The sequence below is a fragment of the Malaclemys terrapin genome, chromosome 1 (genome assembly GCF_027887155.1).
Source record: "Malaclemys terrapin pileata isolate rMalTer1 chromosome 1, rMalTer1.hap1, whole genome shotgun sequence".
NCBI lineage: Eukaryota > Metazoa > Chordata > Testudines > Emydidae > Malaclemys > Malaclemys terrapin.
The window spans coordinates 324,750,562-324,776,602 of record NC_071505.1 but is presented as its reverse complement, the minus strand read 5'-3'; the positions used below and the strand labels follow the sequence as shown (position 1 = coordinate 324,776,602).

General features: G+C 43.4%; 1 protein-coding gene across 4 annotated transcripts in view; it reads right to left on the bottom strand.

Annotated features, from left to right (window-relative positions):
- Positions 1-19,180: 19,180 nt before the first annotated feature.
- SESN3 (sestrin 3) overlaps positions 19,181-26,041 on the bottom strand; it is an 82,410-nt gene continuing 75,549 nt past the window's right edge. For all 4 annotated transcript variants that reach the window (XM_054015617.1, XM_054015614.1, XM_054015616.1 and 1 more), the window contains one exon: positions 19,181-25,734. In XM_054015617.1, the coding sequence (XP_053871592.1) occupies positions 25,648-25,734 (87 nt within the window). In that variant the 3' untranslated portion in view covers positions 19,181-25,647. The remainder of the gene's footprint in view (positions 25,735-26,041) is intronic.

The following is a 26,041-nucleotide window of genomic DNA, read 5'->3' as shown; positions in this document are numbered from 1 at the left end:
ACAGGAGTCTCAAAGTCCCGGCCCGCAGGCCATCTGCAGCCCGAGAACATCCCCAATATGGCCCGCGGAGCTCAAGCAATTTTGGGGCCGGGTCTCTCCCTTGGCCCTGCCTACCGCCCCCGGGTACTCCCTCCCCCTGCGTGGCCCCCGGGCGATTTAAAATGGCCTGGGGCCCCACCCACCACCGGCAGTGCAGGGGAGCTGAGCGACTTCCTGCGTGCTCACTCCATGCATCTGCCGGCCCTTCACTGCAGCCCTGGGGCAGGGACGGGGCTGTGCCTCCGCGTGCTGCCCCCACACTGAGAGCCCCTGCAGCCAATGGGAAGCTGCGGGGGGCGGTGCCTAGGGGCAGCAGTGCACGGAGGCTCCCTGGCCCACCTCGTCTTGGAGCCCCAGGTAAGCGGTACAGCACCCCCAATCCCCTCCCAGAGCCTGCACCCCCACACCCTCCCCACATTCCCCTCCTGCCCCCAAACTCCCTCCCAGAGCCTGCACCTCCTCCCCACACCCCTCCAGCCCCCAAACTCCCTCCCAGAGCCTGCAACTCCACCCCCTCCTCCTGTACCCCCACCCCTTACCCCAGCCCGGAGCCTGCACCCAGTACCCAAACTCCATCTCAGCGCCTGCACCCCAGACCCTCTCTCCCACCCAAACTCCCTCCCAGTGACCAACCTCTCACCCCTTCTGCACCCAAACTCCCTCCCAGAGCCTGCACCCTGCACCCCAATCCCCTCCCCAGACCTCCTCCCCCACCCAAACTCCCTCCCAGAGCCTGCACTCTGCACTCCAATCCCCTCCCCCGGACATCCTCCCCCACCCAAACTCCCTCCCAGAGCCTTAGGCAGGTGGGGGGGCAGAGTTTTTTGGGGGGCAGAGTCTTGGGGGGGGGGGTTCTGGTCGGCATGACTGACATTATTGGCCTGCTGGGAGGATTTGAGGACTGGCACTGGCCCTAAGGTAAATTGAGTTTGAGACCCCTGTACTAGATGGTCTAGATCAGTGGTTCTCAAACTTTAACAACCCAAGGACCCCCATTTTAATTTAATTTTTTCTGTGGACCCCCCAGTCCCCGCTCAGCCACAGGCCCTGCCCCCCACTCCATTCCTTTCCCCCAGACCCCTCCCCCACCCTACCTCTTTCCACCCCTGCTCCTCCCTGGCTCTTTCCGCCCCCTCCCCTGAGCGTGCCCCCCCACTCCTCCCCTTCCCTCCCAGCACCTCCGGCATGCCAGGGAACAGCTGTTCCCCGGCATGCCGGAGGTGCTGGGATTGGGGGGAGAAGTTGAGGGAGGGAGGGGGATCCGCGGACCCCAGTTTGAGAAACGCTGGTCTAGATAATACTTAGTCCTGCTGTGAGTGCAGGGGACTGGACTAAATGACCTCTCGAGGTTCTTTCAAGTCCTATGATTCTACTGAGCATGCTGAGTAACTCTGCTGTAGCTAGCTGCCCCCCCACCCCACTCTCAGCAGGCCCAGGTCATCTTTGCCTGGGAACTTTCTAAATTCAGATCCTTCACTCAGTGACCAATCAACACATTCCTTTCTTTCTCTACAATGAAAAACTAATAGTGGCGAGGGGGTGACACACATTTTGAGGTCACTCAGTCTTGTATTTGAATGGGTGTATAAACAAGAGCAGACATCTGATAGGACCATAATCCTTTGATTTACACAGCGATTACAGCACTAATCCAGGTATAGAGACAATTCATATTAAACAGTATCCATTATCTCCTAGACAAATATTCAGCTAGCCTATGTACGGTTGCTATGTCTGTTCTAGCTGTTTATTTTCAGAGGTCATCCTCGGCCATCTCACTGCAGAGTTGGGTTGCCATGATAGCACGCTACGGCTTTGAAATGGATTCTGTATGTGACTTTTTTTTTTTTTTTTTTTTTTTTTTTTTTTTAAGAAGAATACTATCAAGGTTAGGTCGGCCTGAAATTAACTTACCTGAAGGACTCACCTTAAGGCTGGCAGATTTGCATCTTCCTCTAGGCCTTCAGCATTTCTAGGATTCAGAAAAGGATCAGGCATTTACCTGGCTGGCAAGACCATCCAGAGTTATAAGAGTAACAATTCAATACACAAGGGCATAGTGCAAATGAGAACCAGGCCCCTAGGGATTTAGAAGGGGCATAAACCTGTAAAGTACAGGGCATAAACCAAGCACTACCTACTGGGCACTTGGAAGAAATGTTCCCTGTTGGTAGGTTGTTCTTTCTGCAGGGTTTTTTGCATTGTCCTCTGAAACAGCTTGTGCTGACCAATGTCAGAGACAGGAAAATATATGGATCGTTGGTCTGATTTAATATGACTATGTTCCTAGTGTGACACCACACTCCATATTCTTCATAGAAATATTGTTATAATATGATTATAGCATAACTATGATATGTTTTGTGCAAGATAAGGCATGTGAGGTATCATTGGAAAGGTTATGCTTTGCTGAATATGATTATCCTGTTTGTATGCATGTATCATTTTTGTATCTAAAGTTAGAAATATTGACTGTACATCTGTACTGCAAGGGTGTTTGCACCTGGGGAATGCCCACCAGACAGAATGCAATCAAGTCTGACTGGCTAGCTAGTCAATGGACCATTAGGGAGAACAGTAGGTCTTTGAAGATGCTAATCCCCCACCTTCCTGAGAAGCTTTCCTGGGATGCTACAACCAACCTCTGATTCATGGCTGCTTTGACACTGTGGTCATGTGATTAAGTAACCTGATACTGGACTCCATGATAGAATACCAGTATTTTTCCACTGGGGGGCGGGAGGGGAACCACAGTGGAAAACAAAGGATTCCTGTCATATGTAAAACCTATTTAAGGCAGGGGAGAGACATAATCAGTGTTTGTTCTTCACTGAATCCCCACCCAGGATGACTGCTGTGAACATCTAAGAAACAAAGACAAAGTGGGGGAGAAGGATTGAGCCCAGGCTGGGAAAGGTGTCTGGCCTGTGAAAGAAAAACCTGGAGTTTTAAGCAAAAGTAATCTGCCTAAAACAACATTTAGGGTGAGAAGTTACTACTTGTAACCGGGTTCTGTAGTATCTTAAGCTTATATTGTGTTTTTGTTTTATTTGCTGGGCAATCTGCTTTGATCTGTTTGCTAACGCTTATAATAACTTAAAATCTATCTTTTGTAGTTAAGAAGCTTGCTTTTGTTTTCTCTAAAACCAGTTTGTGGCATTCGTAACCAGGGAGGCAAAAAGCCGTGCAGATCTTCCTCCCCACTGAGGGAGGGGACAAGTTTCAATGAGCTTATGCTGTACAGTTCCCTGTGCAGCGCAAGACAATACAATTTTGGGTTTACCCTCCGGGGCGGGAGTGCACTTGAGGGCTGGGCAATTCCTTAGCTGAGCTGTCCCAGCAGCGCTGATTTCAGTGTCTGTCTTTCTGCAGTGGGGTGTTTCCCTAGCTGTGTGTGTGCTGGAGGGGGCTTGAGGGCCTGGCTCAGCAGGACAGTGTAAGGGAGCCCAGGCTGGTGGAACAGGCGGGCTCAGTGGTACCCCAGTACATCAGGCGGCACCTCGGGAGTTGGGGGGCAATCCGTCACACTTAGAATAATAAAACACCCCCTAAGATTTTTTTTAATGGAGATATACCTATCTCATAGAACTGAAAGGGACCCTGAAAGGTCATTGAGTCCAGCCTCCTGCCTTCACTAGCAGGACCAAGTACTGATTTTTTGCCCCAGATCCCTAAGTAGCTCCCTCAAGGATTGGGCTCACAACCCTGGGTTTAGCAGACCAATGCTCAAACCACTGAGCTATCCCTCGCCCCAGATGACTGTTTACTGTCAGTCTAACAGGAAATCCTGTGTCTGTGGATTCTGTTGATTGGCCAGAGAGAGAGAGAGAGAGGCCCAAACCAAATCACTGATCTTCCAGAACTTTGGGGAAGCTGAGGTAAGGAGTTTGCTGACATTGAAGTTGAAGTTCCTCTTTTGCATTGAGTGCTAAGAACACAGAAGTGATTCAGAAAAAAATGGCTTTATTGAGAGTGACCTATTCAAACTGCTTAAGCGGGAGAGCTGACTATGCTGGCCTCATCCAGAACTCAACAGGGCATTGAGTGACATAGAATCATAGAAGAGTAGGATTGGAAGAGACCTCAAAATAGGTCATCTAGTCCAGTACCCAGCACTTAAGGCAGGACCAAGTAATAACTAGACCATCCTTGACACTTGTTTGTCTAACCTGTTCTTAAAAACCTCCAATGACCAAGATTCCACAAGTTCCCTAAGCAATTTGTTCCAGTGCTTAACTACCTTGACCCTTAGAAATTTTTCCTAATGTCCAAACCCAAACCTCCCTTGCTACAATTTAAGACCATTGCTTCTTGTCCTATTCTCAGAGGTTAAAAAGAACAATTTTTCACCCTCCTCCTTGTACCTTTTATGTACTTGAAACTATTATCATGTCCCCTCTTCCCACCCCAGTCTTCTCTTCTCCAGATTAAACAAACTCATGTTTTTCAATCTCCCCTCATAGGCCATGTTTTCTAAACCTTTAAATATTTTTGTTGCTCTTCTCTGGATTTTGTCCAACTTGTCCACATCTGTCCTGAAATGTAGCATCCAGAACTGGATACAATACTCCAGTTGAAGCCTTATTAGTGTGGAGTAGAGTGGAAGCATTACCTCATGCAACGCTTCTAGCATCAGAGCAAATTCATTGGCTGGACACATTCTGAGGGAGGGCACTTACCGGACAACTTCTGAGACTGGTTAATCCTTTTGTGAGTATCATACTCAGGTTTTTTTTACTTAATTTCACCACAGTAGGAACAATCAGTTAGGGTGGGGGGGACATTAAGAAATAATCTATGCCAGTCTAGGACTTCAGTGTTCATTCTCTACTGCCCACAATGGTCACTCTAAACTTTATGAAAACCGTGGGACTTCAGAACCTCTTGCTTGAAAATCAGAGACCTATGCACTTAAACTAAAGGAGAATCTCTTTTAGCAGGGCACAATTTATGACATGGCTGGGCAGCTCTGATTCTACCCAGCAGAGGGCAGCGGTGCACATACATTATGGTAATTGAAAGACGATCATTCAATGCAGGACAATTGTCAGTGTTTTGTCCTGCCAACAAAGGTCCTGACAAAGGTCTCTTTAAGAGTCATGCCAGCTATCGCTATCTGGGGCATGACGTTGGGTTAAGGAGCAGCAACGTATACACCGAATCCCTTGGGTACATCTGTTCACTGTAAGAGCAAACTAACAGATCTGGCAGTCTTCCATTAACCCCGCAGCAGCTCTTCTCCGGCTGCTTGCCAAAGGCCTGCTTCAAGCACTGCTCTAATTTTGCTGAAGGTACAAGGCCTTTTAATATACTTTGCTCTGCTTTAAAGAGAGACCATTCATTCTATAATGCTGCTAGGTGGCAGCAGAGACAAGCTAGTCAGCTGCTTCAGTTGCAGGAGAAAGATGAACTATTATTGAAAAATAAAGCAGTGGCAGAGGGAGATGATTGCTGCTTCACCTCCTCTCGGCATAGGAAGAGAACCAGTGGCACCTGCAGCTATACGCATGTTATGTGCCATTGGCAGGGTTGGATAAAGGCATGGGCAACCTAAGCCGTTGCTTAACCTGAGCTCCAGCTGGTCTGGTTCAGGTACCGCTGCAGGAGCTGAGCCAGTGGCAGCAGTGAGGAGCAACGCTGGCTGGCCCACTGCCCACTCAATTTTGGTCCAATGTCCTCTCTATCACGATGGGGTGGGGCAGCATGGGCAAAAGCAGTGAGAGGCGCTGCATCCTCGTGCATGGGGTTCACAGCGACACTCAGGTTTGGCTCCCTGGACCACTGTCATGGGGAAGAGGAGTGGCCAAATCGGCCTGGCACTGCAACCCCTGTGCACTATATCGCAACGCCACTCCATCAGTTGTGACCCTGCAGCCCCCTCTCCCCCCATGCCCCATCATGATGGAGAGGCTGCAAGGCCAAACCTGAGCGGGCAGTGGGGCGGCTAGCGCTGCTCCTCATCGCTGCTGTTGTAGGGCGGGCTCCTGCACCAGGGCTTCCCCTGGGGTGTGCCCGGTCTTGCATCACTTCCAGCAGCCCCCTCTGCTCTGCCTGCAGGACTCACTCAGCAACAGCCCCAAGACCTGCTACAAGGATGGGGAGCTGGGGTGAGGGCTTGCAACTGGGAGAGGGGCAACAGGGAGCCCAGGAGTGGGGGTGGGGTGGACACAAGGGCGTTCTGCCTAGTGTAAGATAAAAAAGTGTCTATGGAGCCGCCCTGCTAAGTTAAGTGAGTGTGGTTCAGCCGTGGGTTCTGTGTGAAGAATTTCTGGGGGCGCCCCAGAGCAGAACTGCCTTAACTACAGCTGTGCAATGAAATAGCTGTCAAACATGCGTCTCACAGAACTGTACGGAAGGTCATTTTCCAAGCCAGATCTTGTCGCTAGCACAGTCACAGCAGCCAGTATGGCCAGGGTCCAGGGAATCTAAAATAAACGCAAACAAGCACACAAGGAGACCCTGGACTCAGTTCTTCCCCAGCAGCTAGCCCAAGATTAAGGCCCTGACTTGTGAAGGCAGCTGGAACGGCCACAGATCTCAGCATTCTCAAAAGCCCAGTTTCCTTCACACAGCTTTCCTACAACACCCAGGAGAAAGGAGGAGACGATGCACAGAAAGTCCTGCCCCGATTCTAGATGCAACGTTCATGAATAGGACTCGCTCTATGAACCAATTTGGACCTCGCGATCCAAATACTCACAAATTGTGGGGGAGGGTAAGATGACCCCAAAGCCTGGCCCCATTTCCAGTGTGTACATTACTATGCCAAGATGTTAGTGTTTGATGGTGTAATCTGCTCTTGACTGAATACTGGACACATGAATACACAGATTCAGCCAAAGATATATGAATGATCAGGGAACCTAGGAACCCACGTACCAGATCAGCCCAGCGAGCTGTCCAGCCTACTATGCTGGTTCTGAGAGTGGCCAGTACCAGATGCTTCAGAGAAAGGTGCAAGAAATCCAGAAGTGGACAATTATCTTCCTACATGTCACCCTGAAAAGGGAGAAGAACCACACACTCCCTGTCGTCCACTGGAGACTTTGCTACTGCTATAAATTTGACATGGAAGGCCCCAGATACTGTAGCGATGAGTCACAGTACAAAACCCTAAAATAGATCGCATAATTTATATCAGGCTAAGGAGGTTTTTGTCCAATCTCCTGTATTAGAGGCTTTCTTATGCCCAGAAGGATGAAAGTTTATCACCTTTCCAACCCACTCCTTTCAGTATTCATTTCCTCACAGAGTGGAAAGTTCCTATCAATGCCTTCACCTGCACATGACCATTAATGATTCCATTTTACATTCACATTTCAGGACCGTTTGTACAGCACATAGCTCCATGGGGCTCTGATCCCTCACTGCAACCTGCAGGCCCCGCCATACTATACGTCATTTCAAACAACCCCCAGGAGTTGCAAGGAGCGAAGCGTGAACCTGGCATGAACCTTCAGTGTCGAGGAATAAAGCGGAGCTGCTTTGCCACAGTGGTGTTTTTGACACCGTTGTCATTCAGCGCCACCTCGTACTGTAAATGTCTGATCCTGAACTGATCGTGGCTGAATGTTAGGCTGCTGTCCTGAGTCGGAGTAGATGCTGTTTGCAGTGAAAAAAGAAGCAATGTGTGTGTAAGGTACTGTGCGATACAAGTAGAATTAAAGCAGTGCCAAAAAACAAATGTTAAGCCTGAAAAGAGTAAAGCTCAAGCCAAGAAATGCCAACAATTAGGCAGCCTCTGTCACCTTAATTTGCCCCCCTTGTGGGTATGCATTATGATACAGTCTTTAGTTACCTGATCACATACCATAATTTCTGCCTCATTCAGGGCCCCATTACATTAGTATCGGAGCACCTCACACTCTTTAAGGTGTTTATCTGCACACCACCTCTGTGCGGCAGGGCAGTGCTATTATCCCCATTTTACAGATGGGGAACTGAGGCACAGAGAGACTGAGTGCCAGATTTTTAAAGGTATTTAGGCACCTAAAGGTGCAGCTGGGCACCTAGTGGGATTGTAATTATTGGAGCTGCTCAGTGGTGGAATACTCCAAACCCCTAGGGTGCCAGGTGTACTGCGACTCAGAGGCAAGCACACTAGCATAGGTGCTTTAGAAGCTAGGCCTTGTAACTGCGAGCCCTGGAGGGTCCCAATAAACACTCAGACCAATGGCTAAGTGAAAGGGCATTTTACTGGGGCTGGCAGGGAAGGGCCAGGTTGCAAATACCTTGGGTATAGAGGCTTAAACCGTTACAGTTCAACATAGAATCAATCATAGAATCATAGGACTGGACAGAACCTTGAGAGGTCATCTATTCCAGTCCCCTGCATGCAAGGCAAGACTAAGTATTATCAAGACCATCCCTGACAGGTGTTTGTCCAACCTGCTCTTAGAAACCTCCAATGATGGAGATTCCACAACCTCCCTAGGCAATTTGTTCCAGTGCTTAACCACCCTGACAGTTAGGAAGTCTTTCCTAATGTTCAACCTAAACCTTCCTGTGACACTATATCCCATATTCTTCATAGAGATATTATTGTGATATGATTACGGCATAACCATGATGTACTTTATGCAAGATAGGTCATCCAAGATATCATTGAAAAGATTATGATTTACTGAATATGATTATCCTATTTGTATGCATGTATCATTTTTGTATCTGAAGTTAGGAATATTGACTATATATCTGTATTACAAATAGATTTACATCTGGGGAACGCCCACTAGGCAGAATGCACTCAGTCTAAATGGCTGGCTGGGAAGGGCCATTAGGGAGAACAAAAGGTCTTAGAAGATGCTTATCTCCCACCAGGAGCCTTCCTTAGGATGCTACAAACAGCCTCTGACTCATGACTGCTATGGCGCTACACAGGCATGTGACCAAGTCACCTGGTACTGGACTCCATCATAGAATACCAGTGTTTTTCCACTGAAAAGCGTGGGAACTAAAGTTGGAGACAAAGGGTTCCCGCCAGGGCCAGCTCCAGGCACCAGCGCAGCAAGCTGGTGCTTGGGGCGGCCCTTGGAAGGGGGCAGCATGTCTGGATCTTCGGCGGCAATTTGACGGCGGGTCCCTCAGTCCCTCTCGGCGGGAAGGACCGGCCGCCAAATTGCCGCTGAAGAATGAAGTGGCGCGGTACAGCAGCTGCCGAAGTGCTGCCGATCGCGGCTTTTTTTTTCTCTCTCTCTTCGCTGCTTGGGGCGGCAAAAAAGCTGGAGCCGGCCCTGGTTCCCACCATATGCAAAAGCTATTTAAGGCAGGGGAGGGACATCATTATGGTTCTTCACTGACTCCCCACATGAAGGAGACTCTTGGAAACATCTGAGAAACAAAGGGGAGAAGGTCTGAACCAGGCTAGAGGGATTTCTAGCCCATGAAAGGAACACCTGGAGTTTTAAGCTGCAAGCAAGTGCAGGTTGCCCTTAAGAATCTCAGCAAACTGCCTAAAACAAGATGTAGGGTGAGAATTTTCTATTCATATCCAATCTCTTTAGTATTTTAAGCTTAGTTTGCATGTTTTGTTTATTTGCTAGGTAATCTTTTATAATCACTTAAAATCTATCTTTTGTAGTTAATAAACTTGTTTTTGCTTTGTCTAAAATCAGTGTGTGGAATTCATAACTGGGGCAGAAAGCTGTTGCATATCTCTCTCCACATTGAGGGAGGGGGTGAATTTCATGTGCTTACGCTGTACAGTTCCCTGTGCAGCGCAAGATGGTATAATTTGGGGTTTACACTCCAGAAGGGGGTGCGTGCCTTAGAAACTGTGAGCCTTCCCATGCAGAGCTGATCTCAGCATCCATGTGTAGCTGCAGCTGGGTGTGTCCCTACCTGTATGTGTGCTGGTGGGGGCTTGAGGACCTGTCACAGCAATACAGTGTAAAGGGAGCCCAGGCTGGTGAGTCAGGTGGGCTCAGTGGTATCCCAGTTCCAGGTGGCACCCCAGGGGGAACCCATCACACTGTCTTGCTGCAATTTAAGCCCATTGCTTCTTGTCCTATCCTCAGAGGTTAAGAACAACAATTTTTCTCCCTCCTCCTTGTAACAACCTTTTATGTATTTGAAAACTTATAATTTCCCCTCTCAGTCTTCTCTTCTTCAGACTAAACAAACCCAATTTTTTCAATCTTCCCTCATAGGTCATGTTTACTAGACCTTTAATCATTTTTGTTGTTCTTCCCTGGACTTTCTCCAATTTGTCCACATATTTCCTGAAATGTGGCACCCAGAAGTGGACACAATACTCCAGTTGAGGCCTAATCAGCGCAGAGTAGAGCGGAAGAATTACTTCTCGTGTCTTGCTTACAACACTCCTGCTAATACATCCCAGAATGATGTTCACTTTTTTTTGCAACAGTGTTACACTGATGACTCATATTTAGCTTGTGATTGACCTCCAGATATCTTTCCACAGTACTCCTTCCGCAGTCATTTCCCATTTTGTATGTGTGCAACTGATTGTTCCTTCCTAAGTGGAATACTTCGCATTTGTCCTTATTGAATTTCATCCTATTTACTTCAGACCATTTCTCCAGTTTGTCCAGATCATTTTGAATTTTAATCCTATCCTCCAAGGCACTGGCAATTCCTTCTGGATTGCTATGGTCCGCAAACTTTATAAGTGTACTCTGTATGCCATTATCTAAATCATTGATGAAGATATTGAACAGAACCAGACCCAGAATTGATCCTTTCAGGACCCCACTCGTTATGCCCTTCCAGCATGACTGTGAACCGCTGATAACTACTCTCTGGGAATGGTTTTCCAACCAGTTATGCACTTACAATCTAGATGGAGCTACTAAAAGGTATTTCCCTAGCTTGTTTATGAGAAGGTCATGTGTGACAGTATCAAAAGCTTTACTAAAGTCAAGACATATCACCTCTACCACTTGCCCACTATGCACAAGGCTTGTTACCCTGTCAAAGAAAGCTAGCAGGTTGGTTTGACACAATTTTTTCTTGACAAATCCATGGTGACTGTTACTTATCACCTTATTATCTTCTATATGTTTGCAAATTGATTGCTTAATTATTTTCTCCATTATCTTTCCAGGTGAAGAAGTTAAGTGACTGGTCTGTAATTCCCCAAGTTGTCCTGATTTCCCTTTTTATGGATGGGCATTATATTTGCTCTTTTCCAGTCTTCTGGGATCTCTCCCGTTTTCCACGACTTTACAAAGATAATCGCTAATGGCACAGATTTCTCCTCAGCCACCTCCTTGAGTATTCTAGGATGCATTTCATCAGACCCTGGTGTCTTGAAGACATCTAACTTGTCTAAGTAATTTTTAACGTGTTCTTTCCCTAGTTTAGCCTCTGATTTTACCTAATTTTCACTGGCATTCACGAGGTTAGATGTCCATTCACCACCAACCTTCTTGGTGAAAACTGAAATAAAGAAGTCATTAAGCACCTCTGCCATTTCCACATTTTCTGTTATTGTTTTTCCTCCCTCATTGACTAACAGGCTTACGCTGTCCTTGGTTTTCCTCTTACTTCTAATGTATTTGTAGGATGTTTTCTTGTTACCTTTTATGTCTCATAAGAACATAAGAACGGCCATGCTGGGTCAGACCAAAGGTCCATCCAACTAGTCTCTAACTAGTTCAATTTTGTTTTGTGCCTTGGTGGTGTGACAACAGTCCTCTGTAGCTGGATAGCTTCCTCAGCCTTGGACGTCTCCATGTGAATACTCTCGAGGGATTCCTCATGGGCACGGATGCTCCTCAGCCTAGCCACCTCCTCCTGCTCTCCTATCTGCTTCCTGAGAGATTCCACCAGCAGGCACCTTTCGCGCTGGATGGTCCCCCCAGCCTGGCTTTCTGAGAGTGGGGAATACAGACCACAGTCTCTGAAAGTTCACACCAGGATCTGGGTAGAGGTCTCCAGTCTTAGGTGGTCTGTCTGGATACAGGCGCAGGTGGAGGAGCCAGGAGCAGCGTTGGCACTGGTGATGAGGCCCTTCCTAACCATAGCGATTATATTACATCTCTCTCCCTCAAACTCCTTCTCAAACTCCCGTTTGCAACCCCCTGTTAGCTAGCTCCCCTTGGTCACTTAGCCTCTGTCTTTTAAGGCCTTCACTCTTAGGTCAGCCCTATCACCTCGTAGGGGGCTGTCCAGTCGAGCGTCAGGACTCTGTAGGCCTCTGTAGCCCTGTGGTGCCTTCTCCAGTCCAGTTAAGCAAACAGGAGATTTTTGTTTTCCAGGCCAGGCTCAGCATCTCTTATTAGGGCCCCTCTGCACTGACTCTCTGCCAAGCAGCGGCTGCTGCCCAATAAATCCCACCCAGCAGGGTTGCCAGTTTTGGTTGGACATATGCCTGGAGGTTGCATCACATGACAATCTTTAATTCCTGAAGACTCCAGGACAATCCTGGAGGGTTGGCAACCCACCACTCAGTTGTACTATCTGGTAATCACAGCCACCTGGCTCTGTATACAGTTCCTGGGGGTTCCTCTCTGCTGCATCCAGATTCTCTGCAGCTCCTGGCTAGCCAAGCAGCTGCTGCTTCCCAACAGAGCTCACCCACTTCCTGGTTTGGACCCTTCCTCTTATCTGGTCAGGAGAAAACCAAGGGCACTGGGGAGGAGGCTGATGGGAGTTGTAGTCCCTTGTTTAGCAGATCCATCATAGGATTTTCAGAAATGCCTAGCTCCTATTGAAATTAGAGTCAGGGAGGTCCTTTGGAAATCAAAGCTACTGAGATGAATGAAAATAAGTTGCTTGGTCTCCTCCCTTATTCCTAGCAGAGCTAGTTGAAATCAGGGGAGCTAGGCAACTAGGTGCTTTGAAAATACCACTGGGCACCTAAATACCTTTAAAAAAACTTGGCCTGTGGGACTTGTCCAAGGCAAAAGAAAGTTTGTGGAGAGCAGGGAACTGAACTCAGGTTTCCCAAGTTCCAGGCTAGCACTAGACCATCCTTCCTCTCCCTGGGTGTAATTTGGGGGAGTAGATGGGGATGGCATCAACCCCCCCCCCCCAAACGGCAAGCCTCAGGCAGGTGTGGAATTCGCCCTCTCCCCACCATACACAGCCCCATTGGCCTGACTGGAGCTGCCCTCCCACATACAGAAGTCAAACTATGCCTAGCCTGGAGGTGCCAGCAACAAGATGAGTGGTGAGCTAGACTGGGGACTGTTTGGGTTTTAAGGCGGCGGCAGAAATCTGGAGGAGGGCCAGTGAGCAGGAGGCGGGTCCCAGGGAGGGGGAAGAGAGCTAGAGGAGGATAGTCAGAGACCTGTAAGCTGTCCCTAAAGGGGTGAGAGGCCCAGAGGGGACCAAGAGCTACTGGAGGAGCAGAGGGCTGTCATGAGGGGATGTAGAAATGAGGCCTCATGGTCAGAGAAAGAGATAAACAAGGGGAGAGACAAATATGGGGGAGTTTAGAGGGACAGAGATGGGGAACTTGAGGAAGAGAGTGGTCCAGCCCACCCTGCCCAGGGGAAGCAGCTCTTCAAAATGCCCATGGAGGTGAACACTGAATGCACCTACTGGGGTTTGTTAAACTATTGCATTTATTGCTGAAATTTCTTTCATTGTTATCAGTAGGAATTTTATTGGTTCACACTGGGATCGGTTCTTGGCCTGATGCTATTTAACATTTTTATCCATGAACTGAAAGAAACCATAACATCCCTGATGAAGTTTGCAGATGACAAAAGTTGAGGGTGTGGTAAATGATGAAGAGGGCAGATCATTGATACTGTCAGCTGGACCACTTGGTAAGATAAGCCCAAGCAAACATTCTGAATTTTATCATGGCTCAGTGTAAATGTATATGTGACCCCCCCCCCCAATCCCTTTACCAGGAAGTGGGAAGGGAAATGGACTGTGAAACTTACCTGGGGCCCAACCAGGACCAAAGATTGCATCCCAGAAGCATTGCTTCTCCATTGCCAGGTGACCAGCCCTTAAGCAGAGAGAAGGTTGGAGGGAGGGAACTAAAGCAGCAGCCCCCATATGTCCCAAAAGAGGGGAGCTCTGATTGCTTCTTTACCACAGAGCCAAGATGCCTGTGAGAGGGGAAGTGACCCTCTGGGGTATCAGCTGAAAGGGGAGAGAGACCAAGAGAGAGCATCCAGCTCCCCCCATACATTAACTTTCTTCAGTTTTCCCCAGTCCTCAGTAACTGGCTGTTAGCTAAGGTTGTAGAGCGAACCCATTAATATCTATCTATCCCTCTCCCTTCCTCCTTCCCCCCCTCTCTCTGTGTGTGTGCCCCTAGATGGGACAGAGCACCACACACAGGAGATGTGTGCGTTACATACTTCCCCTAGCTGAGGAAGTGCGTCCCGAGCTTCAGAGACTTCCCTGTTGAAATCCCTGATGAGCCCCCACTTGTAATACCAACAGACCCCGGTCATCGGCTGGCTGTTAGCTAAGGCTGTAGAGCAAACTCATTAATCTCTCGGTCTCTCTCTCTTTAGATGGGACAGAACAACACACCCAGGATGTGTGGGGGTCACACTACCACTGGACATTGAAATGTAATATCTGCTCGTTCCTTGAAATTACTAGTAGTGCTAAGTAGTGGGCAAATCTTCATTTGTGGCATTGGGAACAAGTGCTGGCTTTATTGTGGTCCATTATTGCAACAAGCAGCCGATAGAATAAGGAGGAGCATGGCTGCTTGTAGAAGGTGGGGCAGGACAGCATCATCGGCATCCCTGCGCACGTAATGCCTCCATGCTGCTTAAGGGCCCAATCTAAATCTCACATCAAGCGGCATTGGATCAGGCCCCAAAGTAGGGTGGAATAAGTCCTTTTTAAGGGTTACTCTGTCACCCTCCCTCACAGTAAGTAGAATCATAGAATATCAGGGTTGGAAGGGACCTCAAGAGGTCATCTAGTCCAACCCCCTGCTCAAAGCAGGAAAGTAGTCCCTTACTCCTCAAGTCAGGCCCACTGATTGCAGCAGCACATAAACTGGTCAGTGTCAGGGTAGCAGAATCGAGCTCTAGACAAAGTTCCACTGAATTCTGCTGCAGGGGTGTGTGCTCATTAGCTAGGCGTGATCATCAGCAGAATTAACATGGTGCCAATAGGTTGAGAGGCTAAATTGCACAGGGAGGGGAGGCCAACTGAAAAAAATAAATCTCATGGTGGAAGATTGTTGACCCAAGTCATTTGTCATAATTTGAGCTGGGGAAATTTTTGCTAAAGGGCCTGTAACACTTCAGCTTTTAATCAAACAATTAGTGCAACTATGCAACCTAATCCTTAGGGATGGGGAATCCTGCTTCAGAGAGCATTACTTTTGTACAATCCTCGATCTTTAACTGTTTGCACCTTTGAATCTTTGATGCAGAATGTAAGAATACAGGCTGCTTGTTAACAGCAACACAGATAGGCAAACTTTTTTTTTTTAAAATTAGGAACAGTTAGATTCCTTTAAAATAAAGCCTATATAGCTTACCAGGCATGAACACGATAATGTCATTGTGACAATTATGGCAATTTCCTGCAAACCTTATTGAATTAAGTGGAGTATCTTTGGAGTCCATTGTAATACATGAATCGTATATCTATCCTTGTGGGCCAGGGATTTATGTAATTCCATGGGGGAGGGGGACCCAGCCCTCCAGGAATTAAGAACAGCAGGAGGTGATTAGACAAATTTGTAACTCCTTTTGTGAGTCCCCCTGTAGTAAGCTGGATAGCAGGCATGTATGCGCTTTGATTGTTTTTCGTCTGTTTTCTCTAATGCTTTTACCTTAAGAATAAAATGTGTTTTCTTAGAAAGAGCGGTGTACAAGTTATACCTGTCGCAATTACACGATGTGCCATCTCTGAAAAGAATGCAAAAGCAGCCCGCTTAGGCAGCCTGTCTTTTCCTGGAGATTTCCCAGTATAGGCAGGGGACTGTGCAGCGTGGAAATATCCTAATCAGAAGGGAGACATGCACCTCTCCATCCAAGAGATGCAATGGTGGGAGAGTGGGATGCCTAGAGTGGGTGCCTTTGCTGGATCAGAGTGGAATACAAGTGCAGTTGCTCTGAATTGTGACAGCCATCTCAGGAATGGCGATCGTGGTGTTTCATTATGAGTATTTAAAGATAATGACTTAAACAATGACCACATGTTTTCTATGACCTATGTTCAAAGGACTAGTGCACATATCAATGTGATAAACCATGCCAACAGCATGGCAGCGGAAGAAAACCTACACAACTGACACAGCCTTTCAGAAGGCAGATTTCTGAAGGCAGGCAGGAACATACCTCTGCAACGAAGTGTTTTCCCAACAGACATTAAATAAAAGACAGAACAAAGCACAGTACAGTTTTGCCAGTTTTATTGAACCAATAAAATTCCTACTGATAACAATGAAAGAAATTTCAGCAAGTATAAATGCAATAGTTTAACAAACCCCATTGTTCCGTACCTATAAATAGAATTTTCAAAACCTCATAAAAAGTGCAGATTTATGAATTGCTGTTAACATGTTAACACACACGATTCCTTTATTTAAAAAGGTGTTTTTGTCTCTTAATTCACTAAAAAGTTCCTTCTGCATCTATTCAGATGAATTCAAGTCAGATAACTAAAAGCTAAAAAAAGTCACAAAAATGGATCCAGCTAGGTCAGTTTATCCAAAAATCGGCAACACAGAAGGAAAAAAGTTTGCTAAAAGCTCTTGTTGAATCCTGCAACGAACTCCAAACTACTCACTCGTCTAATGGGCATGCCATTTGCAAAAGCGCATGAGCATTCAGGATCAAAGTGAGGCCCAACTTGTGTGATTACCACCCCGCTGCCCTGGGTAAGATGCACACTTACTCTTTTGTGCTGGCTACCCATAGTACAAGTTGCAGCACAGGACAGCAAGAAGGCTCTGCAGAACTGCTGTTTCCCTCATACCCTACAGATGGATGGGCAGAGCTGGGTCCTTGATTCCATCCCTTCAGCTTGCCTGCCTAGCTACACTGGGGAGTGTAGGTGGCATAAAGTATAAACTTGCACAATTTACTTCCTCCCTGAAGTATGAGGCCCCGGGGCGGGATTTGTTTCTCTCCAACTCACAATCACCCTCCTGGGCTGCTCCAAGGGCAGCACAACTACTTATTGCTCCTTACTCCAGGCAGATGACTAAATCACAATCTAGTCCCAATTAAATTACACCCATAAAAACCTTTGGAGACCTAATGTCAAGTGGAAAGGAACATTTTTCTCTTGCTGAGCAGGGCTTCTTGAACATCAAATTAAAAGTAATGTTGCTATTTTCAGTTTAAATAAAAACATAAAAGGAATCTCAATGGATAACTATAGAAGATAATCTTGACTTGCAGGTCAGCACAAGGTCTAGGCAACACTCAAATCCCCCCATAACCCTGTTTTGAGCGGTTGCATGTGTAACACCGACAGACCCTGGTCGTCGGCAGGTGGGACTGAACCTGGGACCTCTGGAGCTAAATGCATGAGCCTCTACCGCATGAGCTAAAAACCATATGACCCTTAGCTAAGGCTGTAGAGCAGATTCATTAATCTCTCTCTAAGTGGTCTCGGTGCCACTAGAGGGGATAGAACACCACACCCAGGAGGTGCACGAGTTACATGTAGAACATATAAATGAGAGGGCTGTCAATTAATCGCTCTTAACTCACGTGATTAACTCAAAAAATTAACTGTGATTAATCACAGTTAAAACAATAGAATCTCAATTGAAATTTATTAAATATTTTTAGATTTTTTCTACATTTTAAAATATATTGACTTCAATTACAACACAGAATACAAAGTATTCTCACTTTATATTATTTTTATTACAAATATTTGCACTGTAAAAACGATAAACCAAAGAAATATTTTTCAATTACCCCTTTACAAGTACTGTAGTGCAATCTCTTTATCATGAAAATTGAACTTACAAATGTAGAATTATGCACAAAAAAACTGTTTTTTATTTTTTAATGCAATGTAAAACTTTAGAGTCTACAAGTCCACTCAATCCTACTTCATGTTCAACCAATTGCTCAGACAAACAAATGCTAACAAACTTGTTTGTCTGAGTGATTGGCTGAACATGAACTAGAACTGAGTGGACTTGTAGGCTCTAAAGTTTTACATTGCATTAAAAAATAAAAAACAGTTTTTTTGTGCATAATTCTACATTTGTAAGTTCAATTTTCATGATAAAGAGATTGCACTACAGTACTTGTAAAGGGGTAATTGAAAAATACTATTTTTCAGTTTTTTACAGTGCAAATATTTGTAATAAAAATAAATCTAAAGTACAGTTTGTATTGTGTTGTAACTGAAATCAATATATTTGAAAATGTAGAAAACATCCAAAAATATTTAAACAAGTGGTATTCTATTATTGTTTAACAGCGCGATTAATTTTTTTAAGTCCCTTGACAGCCCTAATAAATTATGCTTCCATTGATCTTCTGCATAGGGACAAATTTCACTTTATGAATAATATTTTCACTGATATGGAGGGGTTACAATGTGCTGTAAACCACAGCTCTTCATGCTAATTGGAAAGATTTATGACCAAATGGATAGTAGCCTCTGCCTGAACTTTAAGCATCTCACTGGAGATTTTTCATTCATAGAAAGGGACTTTGACCCATCCACAATCTATAGAGAGTCCTCAAGACATTGCCATTAGTTCACTCCTCTACTACCCACATTTACAGCGGTATTTTATCTACAGCAGGGTCTGTTTCGCAAGAGCAGTTTAAAGTGTCTATGTTTATCAAATTTGCTAGTTTACAAATTAAAACCTATAAATACAAAGACTCTCACATACTGAACGTTGTAACTTGTGTGAATCCTAAACTGCATCAATTAACTGTTAAAAGCTTATTCTACTTAAAACCTTACATAATACAAGAGATTGATAAGTGGCAGTCCTGTATGATCACACTGCCTGCCTCACATTAGCCCACAGTCATGTGCTTCACAAAAATAGAAATGTTACAGTAATAAAGCACAGGCCCGCAAAGGCATATCACAGCTTCTGATTACATTGGATAAAAGTACCAAAGAACACAAAAAAGAATAGGTGTTAATACTGATGAATTAAAGAATAACTATAAAGATCAAACATGTTCACAGCATGCTACATATACTGCTCAACTTAAAATAAGGTGAATACCATGTTGAACAAAACCAAAAGTAGTTGGCAGTGTGATTTTTGAATTGTGTTTCAGATACAAAGACATAGCATATACATTCATGATGTGGCTGTCCAGCAAAAATTGGGGTACAGATTTCAAGTTAAAAACCTATCTTGTAAGCTACAGTTTATATCCAGTTCTGTCATAATCAAGAAAGTATTTTGTGGCTTTGTGTATTCTCTCAGAGTCTCAAGACTGGAGCCCAAGTTTACAAGATCTCAATATTTATCCTACTTTTGGAGGCTTGTTGAGTAGCTGTACCTGTCCTGTGAGCATGAGTATATTGTTCCCTGTAATCACACAATACCTTTTCATTTATCATGTGTATTGGTGGGGGGCACTGTTTGAATCATGGTGACAAAATGAATTAAGCATGAAGAGGCACAACGTAAAACTGGATGTGGCAAAGTGTAGATGACAGTTTGGATGAATTTGGTGCCATTTTATCTACATCCTTAAAGCTGAACAGGCCTCTGATGCTCCAGAATTCTTAAAATTTTGCCTTAAAGAAGTTTATAACTGCCAGAAAAGGAGATTCGAACAACAGTTTGTTTGTGCTTTCAAAAATTAAAGGCTGGCTCCCCCTATTCCTTTGTACTGCAGAATGATAAAAATGGGCAAGATACCACAATTACTCCATTGCAACCAAGCAACTCAAAGCCGTATCTTTTGTAAGGAAATTTCATTGGTAATCTTGGGGGAAAAATAAAGTGTTGCCAACATCGCCCCTGCATACAGAAGTACAATCTGTGTATTTTTATCCATTTAATGATATTTTATTTTAGGGAATAAAAACATTGATTTCCCTCCTAATTTTATTACTTCCTTCCTGTTAAACAACCTCATATTTGCAGATGCTTAAGCATATGAGTAACTTCATTCATACAAGTAAATTTACTCAGGTAACAGTATTTGCATGGTTAGGCCCATTATTTTGTATATTCATCAATATCATAAGGATGTTATGATATCAGAATAAGGAGCAAAACTTCCCACTGATTTCAATTAAAGCAGAATCAGGCCCTCCTAAATGGGATAAAAAACCTTCGCTGTGTCAAGTAATCATGAGCAGATGTATTTATGCTTAGGAGTTGTCCTACAAGAAGATAATTTGTTCTAGAGGCCATTATGAAATCTACCCCATTTTAAGGGTCTTTTCACGTAGTCTCAAGTGATTCCCTGTTGAAATACCTTTATACAACTGAGTAAGAGACTAAAATGAATGTGTAAGAGAACTGAGTGGTCTAGGTTTAAAGCCCATACATGGGCAAAACTCCCAAAGTCAAGGGCAGTTTTGCCTGAGAAGAGCCTTCATGAGTGGGTCAAGTGTAGGTACTAGTGGGCTTCTTTTATTGTAGACACAAGGTGGGTGAGGTAATATCTTTAATTGGGCCAACTTCTGTTGGTGAAAGAAACAAGCTTTCAAGCTTGCACAGAGTTCTTCTTTAGGCTTTTTATTGTAATCAGAGCCAGAATCTGATCCCGATTGCCCATACTGATAGCACCCCTCCACAAGCGGTACAGTTGGTTCATATCATAAGGATGGCAGAATTAGATGACCCTTAGAAATAAAGCTATTAAGCTAGTCTCCCTCCTTGACAGTTCGTGTGATTTCACTATTTAAAATAGGTACTCAATACTGAACTTTTAGAAGGGAAGCATGACATTTAGGCTTTGACAGGTCAGAGACTGGGAACTTATCTCCGAACATTTAGTGAGAGAGAGACCTTTTTGTAGGCAGGTTTAGCCATTGGAAAGAGGGGCTCAGAGCCCTTGGTGAAAAGCAGGAGGATTATTCAGCTGGACAAGAGATGGAAATGGGGTGCCTGTGGGGACCAACTGCATGGCCAAGTATAGCTGTTGTAAAGGTTAAAATAGCATAGAGTACGCAGATGCTATTCATGCATCCGCCCACTGCTCTGCCAATGCATCAATCCTAATCTGGGACACCTCTGCTATTCTTGTCCTACATGTCTCCCATGCCTAAGGGGTGTGTGATTTTGTGATGTGTACAGCTTGCCAAACTCTTTCACTTGGGAAAGATTTCTTGATTTAAAATCTTCCAGAAATAAAGAAACTAGTGGCTGCACCACTTAGGATGGGGCCTTTCCCTCTAATTTAAAAACTGATTCTGAAAAATTTGACACTTTTGGCCAGGTTGGCAGCATTTGTGTGCCACAAGCAGAGCACCTGTCTAGATCAGCCATGGGTAAATTTCATTTACAGATGGTTAATCCACTTCCCTCTCTTATTTATGCACTATGGGCCTGCTTGAAAGACCACTGAAGTCAATACGAAGTCAATGGGTTTTGGATCAGGCCCTATGGATATAAAGACCTGACATAGGCTATATGCGTACTGAATCCAATGGGTGCTTGGTTTAAGTGGAGGCTGCAGAATTTACCCCTTAGAAGACAAGAATCTAAACTGGTCAGTCTGAGCACATCTGTTAAATGCATGTACTTATGATGAACAAATGCATATGCAAGAGAAAGGATGTCAAGATTTTACTCTACAGCCTACAGATTAAGATCTTTTGAAAAAGGTAATAAAACCTATGTATGTCAATAAACCAATGCAAATCACACTATTCCTTTAATATCCAGGGAAACTTATTTCCATCCTATTAACTTTTGGCAACTGAACACCTTCAAAAATCTGGTTCAGAGATGGAGATAGGAGCCTGCCAGGATTTTCAAAAGTGCCTAGGTACCTAACATCCATTAAACGTAATGGGGAGGCATTTTGGAAATCCTAGAAGGCACCTAATCTGCATGTTTAAGTGCCTAAATACCTTTAAAAATCTGGCCCTTTGTTCCTTTCAATTTAAGCTTTTTTTATTATTAAAAACCTTGTTTTTCTGATTTGTTCCAATCTGCCTTAAATTTACGGTAACCCTAAATATGTAATTTTTAGATTTGCAGCTGATTTTGTAGCTAAAACATTAAATAAATTAGCTTGTTTTTTGGTTGTTTTGTTAAAAAGCTGATGGGGGGGGAACTCTCTGGGCCAATTCTGCGTAAATCCCGGCAATATTCATGGAGACATCCTATGCACTAGAACTGTAGCACCATGGATTTTGATGGATAAATGAACTACAGAAGCATTTCAAAAATTAGTTCTCATGGGACTCCACAACAGTTTGAATCACCTGCTGTTAGCTTAAATTGTATTTTACTTAGTTTAAAATGAATTCTGTTATTATAGGACTACAATCCCATGATGTTCAATTGCCAGTTTTATATTCCACAGAATACTGAGCTAATGCAAATGGCTTTTCTAGCTTGTACTTCTCCCCACTGATTTTCATTACAGACAAGCAATTTCGGAGAGTATTGTTCTGCACCTGACCAGAATACAAATATTTTTAAAATGCGCTTAAGGTTAATAAACACTAAAATCGCATAAAAAAAGGGATTCCCTATTTACAGCATTTCCTACAGTATGTGGTTAGTCATTACCCTAGTGAGCCAATAGTTCAGGCCTTTTCTTCAGCAGATAGGAGATGATGCATTTGTCTTTTTACCTTGGTGAAGATTGGGATTTTGATGACTAAATGTTAATGCTGGTAAATATAAACTCCAGCAAGGGAAAGCAAAAAATCAGTATCTGTGCATGTACTCCCCTGGATTATTAAGGTACATTTCTGACAAAGGAAGTTAACAAGCAACGAAGTTTGAGGATTCACATTCACACGTGCATTTTTTAAAAACAGTTGCACATTTAAGTTTGGCACAAAGTGAGCCTAAGTTGTAGGTAAAATATACGGTATAATCGTATACTTTTAACACCTGTCCTGAACAAACATCTATATTTTAAAAATATCACATTTTGAGTATAAAAGCTAGGCTATAAATGATTATACAGTAAATTCAATACTCTGGAAAAGTGGAAAACAGCGTTGTAACTTTTAAGTTTGCATTTTATATAGAAAAGTTACAGCAAACTAGTTGTCAAATGACATTTCCCAACATGGAATGCCATGAGGGCCATATTAGATTAAATATGGCACCTTCTGAAATCAAGTTTTGTTGTTGTTTTTTTAAAACTGATTCACTATGAAGAGATCAATTCATTTACAGTTTATGTATTTCAAAATCTAATCACATACTTTGCTGAGAAGGCAATTCAGCTGGAAAAGTAAATTCTGTAGCGAAAGATTAAAATAAAGGCACTAAAGTTTCCACAACTAACACTCAAGCTACTTTAAAATCCTTATATTTCTGAAGAGGAATTAAGTGGTTATGATAGTTACCTAAAACTAGTTTCACCTTCCTTCCAAAACTTAACTGTTCTTGAGAAATACCTGGCTTCTCATATCAAAGGAATTTCACTGTACAGTTCCCATCACTTAAAGACAGACAGAGTTGCTAACTGAAGAACGTCCTTACCAGATATAATTGTTACAAGCAAAAAAACTCAGTAGGTGCAACCACTATAGTTAAGTTGAAAAAGATTATAACAAGTTAAAGTCAAATCTAAGGTTATGCATATCAACCTCTCACCACTTTGTCTGAATAATCTTTGTAGTTGGCTATACAAGATTAATAAATCTTATTTATGAAATGTTTTATACAAGAGAGATTCTGATGCACAGTTTGATAGATAATTTCTTATCTTGGCTTAAAAAAATTAGTAATTTCTTTCTCACAAGGCTTTTTATGCAAATAGACTGCTGTCCAAAAGTGCAGAAAAAGTGTATTTAAATGTACAATCATTTAGTTTTCCAATCTGGAACAGACAGCTAAAGCAAAAACTCCCAACATGTGGGGTGTCACAGCAAGTTATTAAGAGAGGGAAGGAGGACGAAAACTAACTTTAGTAGCATACTGGTCCATGTTTGTTTGTTTCCCCGCAATGAAAGATGTAAAAATATGACTACTATGTTAAAAAAGCTATACTGCAGTCTTCAATGGAAAAGCTTTTTTACATCTACTACAATTCAGAGGAACTTTAAAAAACCTAACTGGTTAGTTTCTAATACATGTAAAAGCAAAATAAAAAGTCACCCTTCTTATAGCAAAAACCAAAACCAAAAGATTTTTTTTTAGCAGTGACAGCTGTGTCCTACTGGGAAAGTTTAAGCATCAATTTAGGCACTTCACTGGTTCATTAACACAATCCAAAGTAAAGCTATAAACACTGAAATGTTGTGCTCTTAAAATCAGTCTAGTCAAGCAACACAAAATAATGCAAAAATGTGACTTTTTGGCAGCTTATTTTTTCCCTTCCCCAATATTACCAGGTGTCCAAGTACATTTTATTTTGTGGCTGCTTTGGCACTTAAATATAAGTTTGCTGAAGCCATTCAAGCTAAAACAAAAATGCTAAGCCTTGGACAATAAAGAAATTGTTTTAAAATTTCTTTATGGTTATATAAAAAGGGCACTTCAGTAGTGACATAATAGGGAAAAGCTTGCTTTCTTTTTAAATATTGCACTTTTCTTTTGTTCACACACATTAATGCATAGAAACACAATTTTAGCTTTGAATATTAAAGTGTTCAGACACTATGAATGAAAAAATTTTAGGAAATAAGTTTCTATAACCTACTAGGAAAAGAACAGGTATGATAGCCTTCCTTTGCTTTACTTAATTAAAAAATGCACTGGAGAAAGGAGAGTGCAAAAAAATATATATATATATATATTTTTTTTGGTCAGTCTCTGTATTACATTTACAGGCGCCAACTAGGTGAACTTGCAAGCAACACTATGATGAGCATGTATGCTGTAAAAAAGATTGAGGGTGACTGTCAGTAAGACACGATTATCCATGATTGAACCATAATATGTACAACTGAAATGGATAATTGTGAAACCTCTTCTTTTGGAAAGAGGAAAGGAAAAAAAAAAAAACAACTGAATTTTGCATTTCAGTAGCATGCTGTAGAATTTATCATGATTAATGTCACATTAAAACGTGGACAATGTTGGCATTATATTTCACATCACCTTCAATTGTTGTAGTAAAACAGTGCCTGACAAGTAGTCTCCAGGAGATAAAGAATCCTGTAGGCAGTTCAGTTTAATATATCACATGCTTCTCTCTGCTAGCATTAGGACATTGTTTTAAGATCTCTTAGAACGTCCAAAAAGCCTTTGCTGAATTCTACTAATCTGAAAAATGATTGCTTGAAAAGATAAACACTTTTTTCCTGTGTTTCAGAACAAAGCGCTAGAGTGGAGTATAACAAAACTAGTTTTAGGATTTTGACCAGTATCCTGAAATCCAACCAGAAAAAGTAGTGCTCCTCAGTGTTATTTTTGCTATCATTAGTAATGTTAAGCATCAAGAAAATAAAACACTTCATTGCACATTACAGCCGTGAAAAACACGGCTAAACTTTGACACTAGAGAACTGAGTAACTTGATGCTACATCACATACAGCTTCTGTTGTGTATCTATTTCAAAAAGGCCTTTACATATCAATTTAACTTCCTTCGCCCCCTCCAAATTGATACTTCAGGTCAAGTGACGAGTTATGGCACGAAGGGCATATAGAAGTTCTGCTTGCATACGGGCTTCCATTAAAAGTAGATTTACGTGGACCTATTTAAAATAAAAAAAAATTAGTAATTTATTTCACCATTACATATCAACAGGCAGAAGAGTTTAATCACTTAATTATCTTACAGATTTAGATTTTTGTGCCAAATGAAAATAGCTGCATCACTTCTCTCTACATTCTAGTGCCACGTACTAGACTGAAGTGTTGCCATTTCTTCTCCAGATGGCTATCTAATATGCCAATTTTATCTGACATTCTGGACTCCCAGGTAACAAGCCTTAATTACTGCTTTAAGCAGTGTTCCATCTGCTTTAACAGAAATCACAACAAAACAATGTTGTACAGTAA